Raw genomic sequence first — 22,899 nt, forward strand, 5'->3', positions numbered from 1 at the left:
AGCAGCGTTTTTTTTCTCCATGCTTTTTTTTCAGAAGAAGCCTATAGAGAAAAAAGGCACCAAAACCGCAGAGTAGTGATGAGTGAGCGTGTATTGTTAACGCTTTCGGCAAGCACGCTTGGGTATTCGCCGAGTATTTTTGGCGTGTTCGGCATCTATGTTTGAGCCGCCGCGGCTTCATGCGGCTCAAGCATAGATGCCGAACGTGCTTGCCGTATGGGTTAACAATACACGCTCGCTCATCACTACTGCAGAGTTCAGTGGCGTCTTCAGACGCTTCTATGTGGCGCTTAAAAAAAAATGCAGATACTTCATTAAGTGCAAAATCAAAGCTTTTCTGTACTATAAAAAGCACCTTAAAAACTCCGCTTCACATCTTCACCAGAAACGCATCAAATAAGGGGGAAGAGATTGTTATTCTGGAGCTTGGTGCAGACATCTGCAGAAAACAAAGAACACAGTATTTCTGCACTTCGTGAAAAAGCCGGATTTCGTATAGTGAAGCTACATAATGATGTGAAAGTTCTGGTGGCTCTGACTGTGAATGAGGAACAAAAAATAATCTACAGGTCCCAACAAGAGATGAGCAGGACGCACAGATAAAGTCACACTGCCCTGGAAGATAAGAGATTTGCGGCCTCGCGTCCAGCTGCCAGGTAGCACTGACCTGGACGCTGGACCAGAGACCCGGGAATCCATCCGCTCATCTCTAGTCCCAACTGTCCCAGATACAGTGGACAGTCCTGGATTTGGGTCTACGCCCTGCAGTCTCCGGCATCTGCTGAATTTCCCTCACTAGCAGTGCTCCTCTGACAACTCCTCCTGCCAGGGGAGAAAGATAATGGTAAATGGGCATGGATTGGGGTGTGGCTAGGGGCGTGGCCAAATTTTGCCGCAACGCGCGTTGTGTGCCGCATGCTTTGTCCCTCTTTCTGTTCAACAAAAGTTGGGAGGTATGGATGAACACCTAGCATGTTTATATGCAGGGCCAGTTAGGTGCACTAATCAAAGCCTACAGAGCTAGGATTGAACCCTAGCCTACCTGGCACTGCTGCACCAGTTAATTCTTCTGTTTTCCATTAGGTTTATGGCATCACATGATTAAACACAGACTAGCTGAATCCTTCTAAGCACTATGTAGAAACACGAAGTCTCATTTCCCTGCATGAGTCACCACTGCAAAGTCTCTGGCAGGGGGGGAGAAGAGAAGCAGCTAGGTCAGGGGTTGAAGAGGGGGATGACTTGTGCAGGGACAAGAGGCTTCCTGTTTCTACATAGAGCTTAGAAGGATTCTGTTAGTCAGTTTTTAATCACGTGATGTCATAGACCTAATGGAAAAGAGAATTATCTGGGTAGAAAGGCAAAATGAGCAATTATAAATACACAGTGCTATATAATATGATGATTTCAGTATATTAAGAGGATAAAAACTTTGATGGGAGGAGTGCTTCTTTAAGCAGCTGTTAAAGTATGTTTTTATCTGAAACGTCCCAGTATTTCATAGTCAAACATACCTGGCTGACCTCATGCTGCCCGTGGAGTGGACAGCATGACTCAGCTGTCGGGTTCACTTTAATTTGTGGTGTCCTGCATTCTCTGCAACCATAGTTATTAACATGGAATCTCAGCAACTGGGAGCAGATAAATGTCGTTTGACCTGTAAATATGAAGGTGACATCCTGGTGCTACATCTTGTGCCCCTTTCTGACATGTCACGTTCTTACTTTATAGACCTATGTGAATATTGGAGCTATTGGAAAACTAAGAAGTGTTTGGGCTCTTGCTGAAATGTGATTTTTTTGCTTTAGGTCATATCATTGCTAGCTGCAGTACTACACAAGAAGGGGACACGAGAAGACATTGAGAATAACATGCCTGCGTTTCTGCTGAGAACGATGAGAAAGGAGCACTCACCGGCATCCACTAAAAGGGTATGGGTGTTAAATGGATGGATTTCATTGTGATGTTTTGCAAATTTGTGCACATTATTTTTTAGTAGATATAGTGCAAAAGAGTGGTTCTGCAAATGGATGACTAATCGGTGGCCACTGGACAGAAGCCCTGAGAACCTCTCTCCTGGCATCTAAAGTTCTTTTGATTAGCTGCCTAGCATGACGTACATCTGTTGTCGGCTGGCTAATCAAAAGACGAACAGTGGAGGTAGAAAGCAGTCCTCAGGGTTCCCCCCCCGCACAGCGACCACAGATAACGGACCTGGCTGATGGGTTACTTCCCACAAATTGATTTGCGCTAACTCTGTTATCTAAGGCTGCACGCTGCTCCTATCAGTATGTCAGTGAAGTGGCACTCCAATGCCTGCACTCACATTGCTCTTCATCATTCAGATACTAATACTAAGTTATCGGTTATGAATATCACCGTAATTTTCTGCAAAATTTACTGTGGATTTCATCCTTTGAAACAAGTGAAAATCTGCAGCATGGATTGACAGACTGCGTTTCTCAAAATCCTAGTCCAACTAATGTTGCTGGTGTTCTCTGCAGTGTGTAGGATGAGATGTCAGAAAATGTCTTTTAAAGTGCTGATATTTTAAAAGGCAAAGGAGGTTCAGAAAGGTAGAATGTAGTATAAAATATAATATATATATTATATTTTATACTACATTCTACCTTTCTGAACCTCCTTTGATCTTATTGATTGGTAGTTGCTTGCATTTATTTTAAAAGGCTGCAGATTTTTCATGCAAAATATTCACCGTGTACTTGACTCATGTGAACAAAACCCAACTGCCATCGCTATTGAGCTACTCTAAGTGTGCGCATCTCCCATATTTTCTTTCAAGTGGGCTGAATAGTGGGTGGTGCTCCTCTTTATGGACATATTCCGGTTCATGTCATTATAACGCTCTGCGCACAGTTGCACACTTCTTCTGAGCCTTTTGTCATTAAATACTTGCAAAATATGCCATTGTATAACTATACAGTGGCACATGTTGCCTGAAGAGTCTTATTGAAAAAAATAAAAATAAATAAACTTAACACTTTTTTCCTGCAGTGATGTCTTATGCAGTAATAAAAGGCATGTCATTGCATACCAACCCGCGGAGTCTAAAAGACACTCTATTGACCTCTGTGAAGTGAATGTAGCCTTGTGAATATGGGAACTTCAGACATCCGTTTTTCTTGTACAAATGCTATCTGTGTTTTTCAAGGATAACACTCATACCTATGCTAGTTTATGGCAGGGGTGGGGAGCCTCAAGTCCGCAGGCCATTTATGGCTTGTGATGTCATTTTCTCTGGCCCTCTGGAAGATTCCTGTGTTCCACAGTGCTAGGGCTGCTGGCCCTGTTTTTCCGGCCGCAGACTCTTTAATCCCTCCTTAGACTGTGCACTTGCAGCATTCATTAGTGAAGGCCATGGCGCATGTAACGCTGGATTACATCCTGATGGTGGCCAATGCTAATTTCAGGACTTTTTTTTGGAGGCGGAGTTAGTGCTGTCTGCGCTCCCGTCCCAGTGCTAGGATGAATGTTGCAATCATTGTTTCCTGTGTAATATATTCAGCAGTCACAATGTCTCCTATATAATGTATATGCATCAGTCTCAGTGTCGCCTATATAATGTATATATACAGCAGACTCTGAGTCTCCTATGTTATGTATATACAGCAGTTTCAGTATCACCTATGTGATGTATACAGCAGTCTGTGTCTCCTATGTGATGTATATACAGCAGTCTCAGTGTCTCCTTTGTAATGTATATACAGCAGCCTCTGTCTCCTATGTGATGTGTATACAACAGTCTCAATTTTTGCTGTGTATTGTATACAGCAGTCTTTATTTCCTGCGTGATGTATACAGCATAGATAACACTATGCGTATATGTGCGTGCTCAACTACCAATCTAATCATCTTCTATGGGAATTGCCCAAAAAAAACTGAGCACAGCGCTTTGCAGTCCCATATAGAATGAATGAGATGGCGGTCAAACATGCACACTGCCAATCCATACTTATGGGGATAAAAGTGTAAAAAGTGCCCCATTCTGCTGATCTATGTGTGTCCCAGCGGTCAGACACACTGTTATCTGTAGTGTTGATAAGTGATAACGGCCAACCTCATTAAAGCACATTGATGTATAGTTTTCAGATCGATTTACATTTTTTCCCTCATTGTTAAAAAGGTTTTTCAGCTACATTTCTGCAAACACTCTTTGTGACTCCAGATTGATGAATCCTGACAGTGCGCAATATGCTCAGTATATCGCCAGCTCGAGCGGGTGGTCACGTGGCCACAAGTACCGTATTTTTCGTACTATAAAACGCACCTTTTTCCTCCAAAATTTTGGAGGAAAGTGGGGGGTGCGTCTTATAGTCCGATATATATACTGTGGCTGTGGGTAGTGCTAAAGAAAATAAATATTCACTGCTCCCCACGCCCATGGGCGTGGGGAGCAGTGAATATTCATTTTCCTTAATAGCGTGCACACTGTACCTGCAGCGCGGCTCCTGGTATGTATGGCACCCTTCATCCCTCATCCTGGTAAGTATGGCCCCCCTCATCCCTCTTCCTGGTATGCTTGGACAGTTCCAGCGTGGGGAGCAGTGACTATTCCGGCACAGCATCTCACAGTGTGAGGGCGCATGGCAGTTACGCCATGTGCTGCTCACACAGTGAGATCCCTGTCGGCAGCAGAGCAGGACACAGGGCTGGATGAGAGCGGAGGTGAGTATAATTGTTTATTTTTTTGTGTTCAGCGTGATGGGGATCAGGTGGTGCCAAGCATACCAGGAAGAGGGATGAGGGGGGCCATATACATACCAGGATGAGAGGGATGAAGGGTGCCATACATACCAGGAAGAGGGATGAAGGGTGCCATACATACCAGGAAGAGGGATGAGGGGGGCCATACATACCAGGATGAAGGGTGCCATACATACCAGGAAGAGGGATGAGGGGGGCCATACATACCAGGATGAAGGGTGCCATACATACCAGGAAGAGGGATGAGGGGGGCCATACATACCAGGATGAAGGGTGCCATACATACCAGGATGAGGGATGAAGGGTGCCATACATACCAGGATGAGGGGTGCCATACATACCAGGAAGAGGGATGAGGGGGGCCATACATACCAGGATGAAGGGTGCCATACATACCAGGAAGAGGGATGAGGGGGGCCATACATACCAGGATGAAGGGTGCCATACATACCAGGATGAGGGATGAAGGGTGCCATACATACCAGGATGAGGGGTGCCATACGTACCAGGAAGAGGGATGAGGGGTGCCATACATACCAGGATGAGGGATGAGGGGGGCCATATAAACCAGGATGTGGGATGAAGGGTGCCATACATACCAGGAAGAGGGATGGGGGGGATACATACCAGGATGAGGGATGAAGGGTGCCATACATACCAGCATGAGGGGTGCCATATATACCAGGAAGAGGGATGAGGGGGGCCATACATACCAGGATGAGGGATGTGGGGGGCCATACATACCAGGAAGAGGGATGAGGGGGGCCATATAAACCAGGAAGTGGGATGAAGGGTGCCATACATACCAGGAAGAGGGATGGGGGAGAATACATACCAGGATGAGGGATGAAGAGTGCCATATATACCAGGAAGAGGGATGAGGGGGGCCATACATACCAGGATGAAGGGGGCCATGCATATCAGGATGAGGGATGAAGGGGGCCATACATACCAGGATGAGGGATGAAGGGGGCCATACATACCAGAAAGAGGGATGAGGGGTGCCACACATACCAGGAAGAGGGATGAGGGGTGCCATACATACCAGGATGAGGGATGAAGGGGGCCATACATACCAGGATGAAAGGTGCAATACATGCCAGGAAGAGGAGTGAGGGGGGCCATTCATACCAGGATGGGGTTGAGGAGTGGCATGCGTATCAGGATGGGGATGAGGGCCACTTATAACAGGAAGGAGGGGGCCATATATACCAGGATGGGGGATATTAACAGAATTGGGGAACATTACCCCTACAACAGTGTCAGCAGCAGACCCCCTCCCCCTTAACAGGGCATCATGACCACATTTTTTGCTTAATTTTTTTTCCTATTTTCCTCCTCTAAAACCTAGGTGCGTCTTATGGTCTGGTGCGTCTTATAGTCTCAAAAATACGGTATGTGATTTGCATAGCTGCTGTCATGTGCCGATTAGAAAATTTTCCTGCTTCTCTCGATGCTCTATCAAGGGAAGCGGATGAGAAGCTCATTGGCAGGACAACACGTATGCAAATCGCATACTTGTGGCCATGTGATCGCACGCTTGAACTGGAGATAGAGGGAGTCATGACAGTGCACATATTGCACACTGTCAGAATTCTGCAGCCATGTAGAGTGATTGCAGAAATTTAGCTGAAGCCAGAAATCCATTTTAAGGTTGTGATTTTCTTTTCTGAATCCACTACCTACATTTATTAATTTTCTGTTTGTTTTGCATTTATCTATTTTTATTTGTATTTCATACTATTCTGTGCTCTCCACGCAGTGCTGCCTTGACCTTATATGACCTAGGGTGGTCTCTATCACTTAACAATCGGCATCTCTTTGGTGAATGAGAAATGCCCCACAGCAGATTGTGTGCCAGTTTCTGTGGCCTGTTTCTTCTGGTCATCCAGTGTCTCTCTGTGTGCTTTCTCTGAAGCCGTGCCAGTGTTTTCTTACGGTTCACTGCACATTGTGCCATTGTTGGAGCATTCTCTTTAGTTTACTTTGTCTACATAACTCCGATAGCATCTATCTCAGCAGCTGAGGATTCAGATGAACCTGGAACAAATAATTACCCAGCGTGTACCATGTTATTATTCACAAGCATGTGGACTTGGCAGTATAGTTAGGGGCCCCTTTTTAAGGCTTTAAATCAGCTGGACATACACTTTTTCATCTTCAGCCATGCTTGAGGTTTGCTTCCCGCTGATGCCAGGCTGATATGTGCCAACTTTACTGGGGAAGACAATAATGGAAGGATTGCCTTGATTGTTTTCAGATTAATTTGACCATATCAGTTTTAATAAACATTGAGTTTTAGGCAAAAGCCGTACAGTTGCTTCCTTCCATTCTGTTAGTGAGTGTATTTAGAGAACGGATTAAAGAGTTACCGTCATTTTTATTTCATAAATCAGTAGTGCACGTGAAAAATTAAACTTTGTAGTATATCTTATTAGATAAATCTGCTTCTTTCTCCTGCTAGACTGACCTTTCATTCTCAAAATTCTCAATTCACGGATACAACTTCAGGGAATACAGATTTTCCCGTTACTGAGATGGAAGATGACAGTTGGTGCTCATAAAGTTCTATGGAGAACTGTAACTGTCATTTGAGTCTGCCTCTAGCTCCTCCCTCTCCGTGGAACCTTATTAGCACCAACTGTCATCTCTTATCTCAGTAATGGGAAAAAGGATCTTTACTGAATACAGATTTTATCCATGAACAGAGAGATGAAGATCAATCCAGGAGGAGAATGAAGCAGATTTCTCTAATAAGATGAATTACAAAGGTTCTTATTTTCACTTGTCCCTTTGATTTATGCAAATAAAAACGAAGATTGCTCTTTATATGTGTTCTCCAAATCTAATGAAACTTTCAATCCAAGGAAGTTCTGTTCCTCTACAAAATCTCCAGCCTTTTCCTTCCAGTTAAGTCATTTATTTCTGATCCACTTTCAAACTTTACTTTAGGAAATGAATGGAAATATCCTATTTTCTTTTCTCTTTAAGAAAAATGAGACTTTCCCCCCCTCCCCAATGGCTTCCAAACACAAGTATGAACATATCATTACTTGCTAGGCCAGACACTGTTTTCTTGTGGCTTAGCGTTGAAGTTTTGAGAAGATCTTTACTCTAATCCTGGAATTTCAGCAGATCTCCGCTGCATCTCAATATTCATGTCAACGTTGTCAATACGGCCTCTCAATATATATATATATTTTTTTACATTTTGTCCATGTAGGATAAAAATGTCACGTATTGTCCTATGTGATTTGCTACACACGCAGTATGTACCTTAGAGATTATAGGTGTTATTCAATGGTGGATTCGGGAGGTTCAGGACAGGATTGAATTTGTCTGCCAAAGCCTTGCTTTGTCTGATGAAATCTCAGAATGAAAGCATAGTTATGTGTTTTGCCTGCATTTTGTGCTTAAAGCTGAGCTGGAAAATTTGAGGTGCATGAAATGGAGATGAATGCTTTGCCACCCTTCCATTCGAAATGCATGGAAGCTTAAGAGAGTCGAGTACAAGAACTTTCCATTTGTGAGGGGCTGGGGGGCCTCGTGCCTTTGTGTTTGCTTTGTGGTGTGTGAATGAAAGATTTGTAAAATGTCATGGTTTTCCATTCTACTCCTTTCTGAATGAGGACGAGAACACATACTGTCCTAACCCTGGCTGATTATCTTTAAAGTTTTAGTGAGTTGGAGGGCTCTACTCCATTTAGACTGCTTTCTTTTTTCTTGGCTAGTTTTTGTCATCATTGTAATCCCTTGGCAGAACATTTCTATATGTATATAGCACAAAACTTGAAGTGGGTGGTAGATGGCTCGTTTTTGATGGTGTCCACAACTTTACATAAAAAAAATAGACCCAACATGTTAGAAAAGTTCAAAATAATGTATACTCACCTGAAAACCTGCCCTGGTTCCGCTCTGGTCTCCGAGCTTGCTTTTCCTGCGTGGAGAAGATTGTGACTGCTGCAGCAAGTGATTAGCTGCAGCGGTGACCCGTCTATATGACCAGAATATGATTTACATAGATGGTATCTGTACCTCCTATCACTGGTTGAAGCAGGTAAGTGGGGTGGCACTATGAGAGGCATAGCCAGGGATCAATAGGTGAGCATACAAAATATTTTTTGCAGGCAACCTCTTTAAGTCGTGAAGAATAGAATAATTCACTAAAAGAAGTCAGACAAAACACAAAATATCTATAGATACCAAGCTACACTGAGAGCTATAACTTTTTTTTTGCTGATGTTGCTGTGTAATCTGAGAACATCATGATGTAGGGGCTGAGAACCTGATACCAGCGATGTGTCACTTACATGCTGTCATTTTAATAAAACTCCTGTTTTCTCTGTTTCAGATTTACCAGTTCTGTGAATAGTGAGCTATGTCTAACCCCTCTTACACCAATGTTTGGCAGCTTTCTGTGTACTCTGTGCAGAGGCAGAAAGCTGCTAATCACGGTTGAGGGTCACACAGAGCAGGAGAACTACATGGCATGAGACAACTAGTCCTCTTGTGATAATCTCTTGCTGATAAAACACTGATTTTATTGAAAGCAACTCAGTGATGCATCACTGGAATTAGACTTTTCTGCATCTACATCAAGCTGTTCTCAGATTTTTTTTATCACCTACCCCTACTTTACTCTTGTCCTTAACTTTATCCCTGACCTGTCTGGTGTGTTCCTTGGTTTTCATGATGCTGTTTGATCCCTAATCTTCTCAAGCAAATGGACTCAATTTACTAATTATGTGACTTCTGGGGGCAATTGGTCACTCAGGATTTTATTTAGGGGTATCACACTACAGGAGGCCAAATACAAATGCACGTCACAATTTTCAGAGTTATATTTCTTAAATAATTTAAAAAAACATGTTTAATTTATGCTTCACAAATACTTTCTACTCTGTATTGGTATATCACATAAAATCCCAATAAAATACATTCAAGGGTGTGGGTGTAACGTGGAAAAGTTCATCCCATGGCTCGAAACAAAATCAACTCTTCGCTGTAGTTATTGCAAGTGAAATTCGATTTTTGACCTATTTTTCATGAAAAGTGAGATTTTCAGAACTGTCTTAAGCTTGATGTCTTTTTCCGCTTTCAATCTGTAACCCTTGTAAGAACACTTCCCATTAATGACCCCTGCTCCCTCCGGAGTATAACATGGGAAAAAACCAAAACAAATACCCATTCACTGACGGTCAGGTTTGGAGCAGCACTTGGGAGATGAAGCTTAGCTCAGAAAGCATGCGCAGGGCATATTTTGGAATCAGAAGGATTGTGCAGGCTGAAGGCTGATGAATGAACTCTCCCTAGGGCAGACCCCTTGTATTGTTGCTGAAGTTGAATGAATGAATGTGTATTTGTCCTTGATATGACAAGGTGATTGGATCAGGTTTAGCTGATATTAGACCTTGGGACATATGTAACGCAATTAATAAAATGTGCTCCAAATGAGCTAGGGAAATACTTTTTTTTGTGTCTTGTTTTTTTTACCTAGCCGAAAAACTGATGACAGGTTATATGCAGTAATAATTATTAACTCATGTCTGTTGACAATTAGACATGTATGTAGGTCAAAAGTTGAGACCTAATAAGTATTATTTTGCCATATTAAAGATTGTGTATTTTTGCCTATGTCACAAGGTTTATATCTGAAGGCAGCATAAAGGGGTGACACAAATTCTGATTTTAGCACCGTGTTAGGCTGCGTGCCCACTATGCGTTTTTCAAGAGTTTTTGATGCGGAATTTCCACAGCGTAAACCCTTGCAAAACGCTTGGTAATACGCGCCCCATGGTCCCCAATGAAAATCTGCATGTTCTGTGCCCATGCTGCGGAATTTTCCGCAGCGGATTTTTCTTGCGGAAAAATCCGCAGCATGTCCATTATTTGTGCGTTTCCGCATGCAGATTTGAGGTCACAATGCATTTGAAAAACGCAAGTCAAATCCGCATGTAAAAACGCTGCAAAAAACGCGTCAAAAACGCGTGTAAAATCCACAAGCGTTTTTACTGCCAAGAACATGCAGAAACGCTGCGGAAATTTTCTGCATCGTGGGCACATAGCCTTACCGTACTTATTTTTTTCTCCCTGCTGATTTTGTGAAATCGGCTTTTTTATTTGCTCGTGTGAACCTACCCTTATAGAAAAAAGGCTGTCAATCAGTAGAGGCGATTGAGATTAAATTGCAAGAATTCTGCCATTGTTTTTTGGGTTTTGTTTTTACAGCATTCATTGTACGGTAAAAATTGCCTGGCGGTGAGATTTACCAGGTCATTATGATTACAGCGATACCAAAGTTGCATATATTTTTTTGCTTAACCCCTTAACGACCTTAGACGTATAGGTACGTACAAGGTCACCTCCCTCTGTTTGATGCGGGCGCATCTTTTCCAGCACATAACAGTTGATCTGATCAGCTGAACATGTGCCCCTAACAGCTCTGGGTGGAATCGCAATCCACCCGCGGCTGTTAACATATTAAATGCCGCGGATAAACTCTGACAGCGGCATTTAACATGGCCTTTCTGGAAGCGCGTCATAAGACCGACGTGCCCGTCACGTGATCGCGGGTCGTCGATGGGTTTGCATTACAACCCGGGGTCTGCAGGAGACCCCTGTGGTCGTCATAGCCGATCTGCTATGAGCGCCGCCTAGCGGTCGGCGTTCATAGCAGGTGAGCATTTCTGCAACACATAGCAAGGCTGAAGTCCTGCTATGTGCTGCACAGGCGATCAGATGATGAAAAAAATAAGTTTTAAAAATAAAAAAAAATATTAAAGTTCAAATCACCCCCCTTTTGCCCCATTCAAAATAAAACAATTAAAAAAATACACATATTTGGCATCGCTGCTTTCAGAAACACCCGATCTATCAATATATAAAAATAATTAATCCGATTGGTAAACGGCGTAACGAGAAAAAATATCTAAACGCCAGAATTACTTTTTTTTGGTCTCCGCAACATTGCAATTAAATGCAATAACGGGCGATCAAAAGATCTTATCTACCCTAAAATGGTATCAATAAAAATCTCAGCTCGACATGCAAAAAATAAGCCCCCAACCGGCCCCAGATCACGAAAAATGGTGATGCTATTAGTCTCGGAAAATAGCGCCTTTTTTTTTTTTTTTTTTTTTTTACAAACTTTGGATTTTTTTCACCACTTACATAAAAAAGAACCTACACGTTTGGGATCTGCAAACTCGTATGACCTGGAGAATAATAATGGCAGGTCAGTTTTAGCATTCAGTGAACATAGTGAAAAAAAGAAGAAAAAGAGCTTGTGGCATTGCACTTTTTTGCAATTTCACCTCACTTGAATTTTTTTTCCAGAACACAATATGGTGAAACCAATTGTGTCGTTCAAAAGTACAACTCGTCCCTCAAAAAACAAGCCCTCACATGGCCATATACAGGAGATGGAAAAATAAAAAAGTTATGGCTCTGGCAACAGGGGGAGCAAAAAACGAAAAACCCAAGGTGGTGAAGGGGTTAAGTAGCCAGAAAAAAATTAGAAAATTCATACATTTTCCTTTGCTTCTGTTGCCATATTTTGATACCTTATACAAGGAAAAGGAAAAGCTGCATCGGAGAAAATGAGTGCGCACCCATCATAACAATTATTTCATTTTTTTTTTTTTAAATACCTTAACAAAGACAGAAATTTAAAAAGAAGATCTAGCAAAGGGGGTGGATATACTAATCCAAAAAGAGTTACCCCATGAACAGGCACATGAGTAATAGAGATACAATAGAGCACACTCTGGTTGTAACAAGTAAGGTGAAAGCATAAGTGACATACAAGATATAATGAGCATACATGCAATATAAAGTCAAATATGAGACGCAGAAATACCAGATAATGCCAGGGGAGTAGATTGTGCCTGCAGCCGTGAAACTCCACGTGGATCGCTACCACGTGGCAGCTTTGTCAGGGGTAGTCAAATTCTGATATCTGTTACCGGTAACATTTTTCGCCCTATGGAGGTGTGTGAGTGCTTGTTTTTTGCGTGGTGATCTGAAGTTTTTATTGATACCATTTTGCTGAAGATACGACATTTTGATAATTTTTAATTGCATTTCTTGCACAGTTGTGGCGACCAAAAAAAACATAAATTGGATTTTCAGTGTTTTTTACTCGCCAGTTTTCACCAATCTGGTTAATTAACGTTATATTTTGATAGATCTGACTTTTAGGGACGCGGTGATAACTCATGTTAAATAAATTAAAGAAATGAAAAAATTATTTGTAAGAGGGGAAAAAAGGGCATTGATTTGAATGATCATAGAGTCGACATATTCAAATCCAACATGCACTTCCCTTAAAAACAAAAGGATCAGGCATATTGAAATCTGACATGGCCAGTTCTTTCAACCCTTGCCAAGGATAGGCTGAACACTACCACACACATTAGATGGACCCCCTGCCTTGCTGAAAATGGTGATGTCGGTCAGCATTCATCTAATTTATATGTTGAACAGTTACGGTATGTTGTAAAATAGTTGAATGATCTATTCGGTTTTCCAATAAAATAGCACTCCAGTAATTTTTTACGCATATAAAGATTACTGTTCAACATTGTTCTTGCAGTGTGATTTACTTTATCCCCTCTCAGTTGCATCCATACATTATAAACTTTTTTATGGTAGGCAGCTGTGCCATGCAGTCTGACTAGTACATGTCCTGCCTAGAAGTTGTCAGTTTCTGATTTCTTCACCTATATAATTCCTTCTGCCAGTTCTTGTCACCTCCAGCTATCTCTGCCCTCCTTTTTCCCCATATAGTTGAATATTTCTCCTATATAGCAGATATGTTAGGTGAGTCCATGCAATAATTAGCACCAGAGTTATAATGCTTTACTGATTCACACTAATAAATTATACCAGTGTTAGAGAATATAATGTATTTCTATGAGATTCTACTTCACACTGCTCCAACCTGCCTCCTGCTTGTAAGAGCTGACATGCAGAAATCTATCAGAAGAAGAAGCCAGGGCAAAAAGACTGAAGCAATATCACATAGAACACTCCAAGATTCTATAGTGTAACCCTTTTCTGTCTCTAAAAAGCCAGATGCATGCAATATGTAGCCTGCACTATGGCAACCATATAAGAGATGGAAGATATTTGTTTGTCAATCAACTTAGACATTTCACATCAACTATAAAACATGAATTAACAAGGCATTCACTAAAACCTCTATTATATTATTATTTTTTAATTGCTTATGCTGCACTTTATAGACAGAAATAACATTTTTCTAGTGCTGCGTTAATCACTATTTTTTTGCAGTTTCCACTGACCACTTAAGAAAACTTGCACCCTGTAACCATTACATTAAAATAGTTTCTTATAGGGGTTGTCCCCCAAACAAAATATATTTTAATCAATCTTGCAATAAAAATAATTTCCACAATTGGATGTGTTCAAAATTTTCTTTTCCTGTGCTGAGATAATCTTATAAACGTTCCCCTGCTATGTACTGTGTAATGGCTGTGTCTGACCATACAGGGACATGGTCTGATCATACCACAGCTCCTGGGCAGGGGGGACGCAAAAGAGTATACAGACATTACAGCAGGGGAGGAAGCAAAAGAGTATACAGACACTACAGCAGGGGATCACAGCTGATTGTTTCTGTGAGGTAAAGCTTTTGCTGCTTGTTTTTAAACCTGTTTTACTTCACAGAAAACAGAGACTGCAATCTCATGCTGTTGTGTTGAATTGTACTTTTGAATGACACCGTTAATTTTACCACATAGTGAAATGGAAAATGAGAAAAAAAATCCAATTGCGGTGAAATTGCGATAAAAATGCAATTCTACCATTGTTTTTTAGGAATTTTTTTCATGGCGTACATTGTGCAGTAAAAAATTACCTGGAAATATGATTCTCCTCATCAATAAGTTTATGGCGAGACCTGGAATGTTTTGGTCTATAGAGCTGTTGTGTGAGGTCTTATTTTTTTGCGGTGCGAGACATCTTTTTTATTAATGCCATTTAGAGATAGATCTGACATTTTGATCGCTTCTTTTTGATCATTTTTTTGCAGTCTTGCAGCGACCAAAAGAACACAATTGTGGCCTTTTGAATTTTGATAGATTGAACTTTTATAGGCATGGCGATACCACATATGTATATATGTATTTTTTATATCCTTATTTTTAACGGGGATAAAGGGTGATGATTAGAACTTATTTTTTTTTTGTTTATTTTTTTCAGATTTCTTTTAGCTTTCTACTGTGTTTGTTTGTCCCCTTAGGGGACTTGAACCTGTGATTGTCTGATCGCTTGTGCTGTTTACAGAAATATCACAGTGTTGCTGTGCATAGTAAAAATCACAGTCTCCTTTGAAGCCTGGCTCGGAGCTCCATGATAATAAGCATTGAGGTCTTGAACAGACCCTGACTGTTATAGCAAACCATCAGCGCCCTGCGATCACATCACGTGGCAGCCAATTGACGCACCCCCATGCCGGTGCACTATTAATGCGGCTGTCAGAGATTGACAGCAGGATTTAACAGGTAAACAGTCGCGAGCAGAACTCCACTCCACCAGAGGCACATGATGGCTGTTTATCACAGTCAATATCTGCCAGGTACGGGGCAGGTCCACCACATGAGCCCTTTCCACACACTCGCTCCCGATTTGTGCCGTACATGTACGGCGGATGTCACTACTGGGTTAATTGACCACTGATTGGCTACATGCATCTGTACAGATCGAACTTAAATGTGTTCAGAATGATGTTCTGCCGAGAATTATGATTTTTAAGCAGAATTAAAAATTATTAAAACTGAGGAACGTCCGGTGATCAGTGGCCAGTTTAGACTTGCTGATGATCCAGAAATGACAGGTGCGTACCCGATAATTGGCCAGTGTAAGTGCACCCTACGATCGATGTTTAACTAATAAGTGCTCGAACAGGGAGAGGTCAAGTTTCCCAAGTAGCGCTTGTTACTTCCATTATTTATACTGAGGAGTAAGCTGACACTTACCTTATCATACTTCATGGTTGATTTCAGGTCTTCCTGATTGTATCTCCATTATCTGTGCTGTTCAACTGGAGAGATGAGCTGGAGACATGGGGATATTTCAAGCTGACAGTCATTCATGGAAATCGGAAAGATTATGAATTAGTCCGACTAAAACAAGGAAAATATGAAATTGCTTTAACTACGTATGAGACTCTCCGCCTGTGTCTAGATGATCTAAACAGGTAAGTGGAGCAGCACAGCGGAATGAAGGTCTCGACCTAGCAGGTGTGAAGATTGGCCTCCGCACTGCATGGTATTCTTTTCATCAGAGACATGGTAATCACATAAATGGGTTATCTAACATGCACCCAGTAGGGAGGTATCTCCCAATCTGGTCAATCCTTCTAGCCATAGCAGGAAACTCCCGGAGAAGCAGCTTTCTTTTTTGTCAGATCCTTAAAATCATTAAAGGCAGAAGAAAACCAAAAAATTGTTTTAACCCCTTCAGGACTTTGTGATTTTTATTTTTGCATGTTTGTTTTTTTCCTCCAGTTCTTTCAAGAGCCATTAGTTTCTAATTACCCATGCAAGGGCTTGTTTTTTGCAGGACGAGAAGTGGTTTTGAATGACACCATTAATTTTACCATATAATGTACTACAAAACGCTAAAATAATTCCAAGAGGGATAAATTGTTAAAAAACGCTCAGTTCCACTATTGTCTTTTGGGGTTTTGCTTATACTGATAATATTTTTTTGTAAATGGGAGTGGTTAGAAGGAGGGAGGAGTTATGCCTCTAGCTCCTCCCTTTTCTCCTTTACATAAAATGTTATCTATTGCAGTTGCCATCTCTTATCTCAGTAATGGGAAAGTCTATCTTTACTGCATACAGATTTTACCCGTAAATTGATAATTTTAAGAATGACTGATCAGTCCTGGAGGACAAAGAAGCAGATCTCTGTGATAAGATGTATTACATTGTTTCTTATTTTATGTGTACTATTGTTTTATGAAATTAAAATTAAAATGACGGTTACTGTTTAAGTATTGCAGTACATAGAGTAACTGATGTTTTCCTATGAAGCCCAGTCCAAGTCTAGGCTTCACAGGAGGAATAATATAGCAGCCATAAGAACCTTCAGCAGGCCCGTGGCTATCATGGTAACCCACGGGTTCCTCGCGATCGCCGGTCATTTAAATGCTCCTGTCATTAACTGACAGTGGCATTTAAATGATTACATAGCAGCGATTGGAGGTAGCTTCAGTCACTGTTGTTAATTACAGATGCTGCATGGCTCCTCAGCTCGTGCCATACACCTCGCACACAAATTGTGAAGAAGGGGTTAATTCAGAAACCTCCCAACACGTTAAAAGAGAAAGATATACATGAATCAGTAAATAGGTATCTGAGAAATGACAATTACAGGAATAAAAGATTAAAATAAATTTGCATAACATACATTTTAACAATTTAAGTTTTTTTTTTTTTTTTTTAAGATTTTCTACCTTAAAGTAGCTTTGTAATATACATAGTAACATAGTTTTTAAGGTTGAAGGAAGACTAAGTCCATCTAGTTCAACCCATAGCCTAACATGTTGATCCAGAGGAAGGCAAAAAAAAACCATGTGGCAAACACTAAGCTCCACATTGGGGAAAAAAAATCCTTCCTGACTCCACATACGGCAATCAGACTAGTTGTTACGATACTGCAACTAAGAACTAGGACAAGAGGGGGAAAGCTGTCCCTGCACTAGGTCTAGTCTGTAGCCCTACAATGGAGTGGGCAACCTATTCCTGGCGAATAGACCCACCAGTGTTTCCTAGACTAAACTCAATAGAAGACCTAAAGGAAGAGGGAAGGAAACCCTGAAAGATCTAAGGGCTGGGATAACAAACAGGTGACCTCCTAGCAGGAAAATAGGAAGCTGCAGTAACGAAAAAGGACTAAAAGGAATCTCAGCAGGCAGAACTAGAAGATCCCAGAACTGCACAAAACTAAACACAGAAACACTACTATCAAACCTCCTGGCCAGAACACTAACGGATAAACACTGTTGTCCGGAAAGGACTAGGAGGCAGGTGCTGGGTAATAAAGGGTGATACAATCACCTGACCAAGACAAACCCAACACTAGGGGAAAAAGACCAGCAGCCAGAAAACCACAACAAAATGGCGGCTGGTCAAAAAGACACAGATTCTAACACAAGTTCCCTGGATCAACGCCCTATCAAGGAATCTAGTATATATAACCTGTAATATTATACTTTTCAAGAAAGGCATCCATGCCCTTCTTAAATTTTAGTAGTGAATCACTCATTACAACATCATGCGGCAGAGAGCTCCATGGTCTCACTGCTCTTACAGTAAAGAATCCGCATCTGTGATTATGATTAAACCTTCTTTCCTCCAGACGTAGAAGATGTCCCCTTGTCCCCGTCTCAGGCCACAGAGTAAAAAGATCAGTAGAAAGGTCTTTGTACTGTCCCCTCATATACTTGTACATAGTAATAAGATCACCACTAAGCTTTTGTTTTTCCAAACTAAATAACCCCAAGTGTAATAACCTGTCTTGGTATTGCAGACCCCCAGTCCTCTAATAACCTTGGTCGCTCTTCTCTGCACCCACTCTAGTTCAGCTTTGTAATGATGGTCTATTCTTTTGGAGGACATTACAATCATATTGGTAGGAGTCCAGCTATTAGCTGGTCAAGGCAATGCTCCGACAAGCACTGTGCCACCTATACTGTTGCGCAGGCCCATAGGTTTAGGAATAGCAGTGCCTGGTATTGTAGCTCAGATGTGTTCACTATAATGGGGCAGAACTGCAGTGCCAGTTACAACCACTTCGCCTGGTAGACAATGGATGTTATTTCCTTGCCACACACTTAGGGGTCCTAAGACATGATGAGCTGTTCACAAGATCCTCACACTGAAGTGCTATTAGTTACCAGTTTATTCCCTTAGTTTTGTTGACCTTTTGCCTTCATCTTGACTTTATAATACATTATCATGGGGATATTCTTTTCTTTCTGTCTACAGTATACAGTGGTCAGCGGTCATTGTGGATGAAGTGCACAAAATAAAAAATCCGAAGGCAAGAGTGACAGAGGTAATGAAAGCTTTAAGATGCAAAATTCGTATTGGACTCACAGGGACTATCTTGCAGAATAACATGGAGGAGCTGTGGTGTGTTATGGATTGGTAAGTGTCTTTATTGTTGGGACACTATCTTCCTTTGCCTGCCTCCATTTCTGTACCTATGTAAGCAATATGATAAAACATAGGCTTGCTTGGGCTGCTTTGTCTTATAGGGGTTTTCCAGGATTGACATACTCATATTCTATCAGTATGCCATAAATAGGCCATCAATTTGTCAGTCCTGGAAACCACTTTAAAGGGAATCTGTGATGATAGATGAGGTTTTTGCTATCTCATCTAAGAGCAGTATGATGTAGGTAAAAAGACCCTGAATCCAACTTAGATTACTGGGTGCAGGAGTTTACAATTAGAGCTTTTAGATTTAGAATGAAGCAGAGCTGAGAAAGCTAGCCCCACCCACACCAGGTACTGTATATACAATGTCTATAGACAATGAGGTTCTTATCACAGGGGGAGGGGGTGTTGCAGGACTAGCATAGTCCAGCAGTGTTAATCTGTTAGTCATAAATCCATCACAGATAGTAAGCAGCCCACACTTTGACAAGTGACACATCCCAGAATTCTGTGTTTCAACCTCCATCTCCTGCTGTCCTCAGATTACATAGCAAACAAACTGCTGACAGATTCCCTTTAAGTGATTTAATCAAAACTGCAACAAGCAGCTCAGTAAGTGAAGCATTGCTGGAAACAGGGTCTGTTCCCCTGCATCACTCTGCTCTCAGATGAGTAGCAAAAACTTGGTGACGGGTTCCCTTTAAGGCCATAAAGTACTATAATAATTCATTCCTTTTTTTTATTATTTAGGGCAGTGCCTGGATGTTTAGGTGACAAAAAACAATTCATTGAAAAATATTCCCATCCAATAGAACTTGGCCAACGGCATAATGCCACAAAGCGTGAACTAGCCACAGGAAGAAAAGTGATGCAAAACCTGACTGTGAAGATGTCTTCATTGTTCCTAAGACGCACCAAGGCTCTTATAAGTAGCCAGTTACCTAAAAAGGAAGATCGGGTCAGTAAGCCATTGTTGTATATTGTATAAAGTGTGATGAAGAGAGATTGGAAGAACGGCACATGTGTTTTCTGTTTTCTTTTTAATAGACTATATCAGTTTAGTCAGCATTAGAATAAACTTTTTGACAGTGAGGGTGATCAATGAGTGGAACAGGCGGCCACGAGAGGTGGTGAGTTCTCCTTCAATGGAAGTCTTCAAACAGGGCTGGACAGACATCTGTCTGAGATGGTTTAGTGAATCCTGCATTGAGCAGGGTGTCGGACACAATGACCCTGGAGGTCCCGTCCAAATCTAACATCCTATGATTCTGTGAGTTTGATGTTGCCACCTACAACCTTGTATATCAGTGGCAATGGTGGAGTTTAAGGCTTAATACTATTGACACACTATGATGAAATTTAGTCCATGGGCTCTTATTCCAGGGGCTTTCTTTCAGGACATTGGGGGCGTCATTTATTTTCATTTAATTTATGCAGTCTGCACTGTAAATGGGATACAATGAATACATCCACAGAGCAGTATTATGGAGTGTGTACTGGGAATTTCAAATAGTGGTATTTATTAGTGATGAGCGCGTGTGCCCGACACTGCTCCGTACTCACCCTAGCATCTCACTGCTCGACATACTCGGCGAGAATTTCTAGAGTGCTCTGGCGGGAGATTGGTTCCCCACCCTGCATGTTTGGCACTCTTTAGAGAGCCAATGAACATGCAGGGATTGCCTGCCACTCTTTGTAATGCCGAGGCCATGTTGGTTGTGGCATTACAGTGATTGGCTGGCCGCATAGTGTCATCGGGTCTATATAAGACCTGGTGCCCCTATGCTCTTCACAGTCTAACCCGGAAACAGACAGAGTAGGGAGAGATGCTGCTGAGCTAGGGACATATTTGGCAGTGTAATAGTTAGATATAGGTATTCCACACCAGGATACATATGCATCTGAACTAACAGTCATTCTGAGGACTATTCCAGCTGCATATATTCAGTGGTGATAGCAGGAGTTAGGCAGGGAGGCAGGGTTTGTGGTAGTGTATACAGCACAAGAGGGTCCATTGCATGTTCTGTCTGCTCCTGCTGTTACAGATATCCATAGACATAGCCCCAGATATCAGGGGCCAGGGCTATTTTTTTTTTTTTTATCTTAATCCTGATTATTTGCTTAAACAGCAATCCAGAGTACACCATTTTACTGCTCCATTTGCTTGTTTGCAGAATACAGCCAGATTTTTTTATTTTATTCGCATTACTGTAATAAAAATGATGTATTAAAAGCAAACAAAACAAGCTAGAATGGAAAAAATGTTAAGAAACATTATTTCCAGGGTAATGACTTGTATAAAAAGCCAAAGAAATAATAAAAAAAAGTTATGGACCGTGGAAGACATTTATGCGACCAGAATGAACACTCATCTGGAGCTGATGATACCACCTAGCACCTGTCTCTATTGTAAATGCATCTAACAGCGTTATCGATAAGGAATAGAATAGATTTTAATTTTTTTTTAGGCAGCAGCATGCAGTGTAAGGCAATAATACCTGGCTGGATTGGTGTAATACACTATCCATATTGCAATACCTCACCCGTAAAATAATTTCAGATAAGACAGTTAATATTCTAGAATATAGAATCTATTTGAATTGTCCTTCCTATTATTAAGGAGTGGGTCTCCTATACTCTTATTGCATATGCAGCAATTTCAAGGGCTGCCAAAAATTAGGAAGCACTCCAATACACATTTGAAGAGATGTAAAAAAAAAAAAAAATTAAAAACACAGTAGGATCTTTAGTATAAAAACCAGACTCGCCAATGTAACCTCAATGTAATCACATTGTTCAGCTCCTGCACTTCCTCCTCTTCGGCCTCCATCTCCGAAATGACAACATCAGTCACAAGCTGGAAGCACTGCAGCACTGCCTCGGACAAGCGGCAATAGACTGTGCTGAATATGCTTATGCTTAGGTGACAAACCACAAATCGCTGCAGAGTTGTTGAAAGCTGTAACAGCAGGCAGATCTGTGGCTCTCACCTCTGAACATAAACCCAGGCATGGTCGTGTGTGACAGTGTCCGGAACCTTGTGGTGGAGAAATGACAGCTGGAGTAGATATGGTTTCCCTCTGTGTCAGTCCTTTCACTGAGCTAAAGAATATGGCTGTGCTGAAATGCAATTTTCACTGATAAGCAGTGTCAGACTGAAGAACATTGGGCCCACCAGAGGATTTGATTCTGAGGGTCCACCTTTCTCCACCGCTCAAGAGCCCTATATCCGCTGCAAAGTTTGCGCAATGAACTCTCTGGTGGGCCCGTCCAACCCTGCTGAGAAGCAGCCCTGGCTAAGAAAAGTGTGTGGGAAGGTTCCCGGACACTCTATGGCTGCTTTTTTACTGTGGACTGGCTCCAGCAATCTATAAGATCCCTTCACTGGCTCCCAATTGCCCAGCGTATCCAGTTCAAACTACTAACACTGACCTACAAAGCCATCCATAACCTTTCTCCTCTGTACATCTCTGAACTAATCTCTCCCGATACATTCTCTTACGTAATCTCCGGTCTAACATGCTGGAGAAACTTGCACCTACTGCCACTCAGTATCTTCAGCTCCTTTGTGAGAAACTAATGTATTTGGCCAGCCACTCAGTCTACCAAATAAAATTCATGAGAAGGAAATTGTGGATGGCTTCGCTACTGATACTGGGTTCACTGCTAATACCATGGCGTTGTGCCATAGTTCACTGGAAATATTCCAGGCTGGTTGATTCCCACAGAAAAGTACCAGCAGCAAGCTAAGGAGAGGGTGGCCTCTATCATCATATCATCATAAATAATTTGCTTGTTGACTAGGAGACCGACTACTGGTGCTGTCTACCTTGTGAATATTGTGTTGAAGCTTGATTGAGTCAGGGCCCGCAATCCTATGCGTCAGGAAGACGTGTTCAGTCCCAGGGTCTCACTGGGTCCCAGCTTACATAATATTAAACCAGTGATGCTTCAGTGACATATACCATCCCTGGCCACATGC

General features: G+C 41.7%; 1 protein-coding gene across 1 annotated transcript in view; it reads left to right on the forward strand.

Moving 5' to 3' along the window:
- The window catches only part of ERCC6L2 (ERCC excision repair 6 like 2), a 155,338-nt gene that overhangs the window by 24,865 nt on the left and 107,574 nt on the right, over positions 1 to 22,899 (forward strand). Inside the window, exons 3-6 of the mRNA XM_073670981.1 lie at positions 1,809 to 1,931; positions 15,753 to 15,946; positions 18,744 to 18,905; positions 19,668 to 19,875. Of these exons, the coding sequence (XP_073527082.1) occupies positions 1,809 to 1,931; positions 15,753 to 15,946; positions 18,744 to 18,905; positions 19,668 to 19,875 (687 nt within the window). The remainder of the gene's footprint in view (positions 1 to 1,808; positions 1,932 to 15,752; positions 15,947 to 18,743; positions 18,906 to 19,667; positions 19,876 to 22,899) is intronic.

The sequence above is a fragment of the Phyllobates terribilis genome, unplaced genomic scaffold (genome assembly GCF_046119375.1).
Source record: "Phyllobates terribilis strain yellow unplaced genomic scaffold, ASM4611937v1 Scaffold_1__5_contigs__length_1240528914, whole genome shotgun sequence".
Classification (NCBI taxonomy): domain Eukaryota; kingdom Metazoa; phylum Chordata; class Amphibia; order Anura; family Dendrobatidae; genus Phyllobates; species Phyllobates terribilis.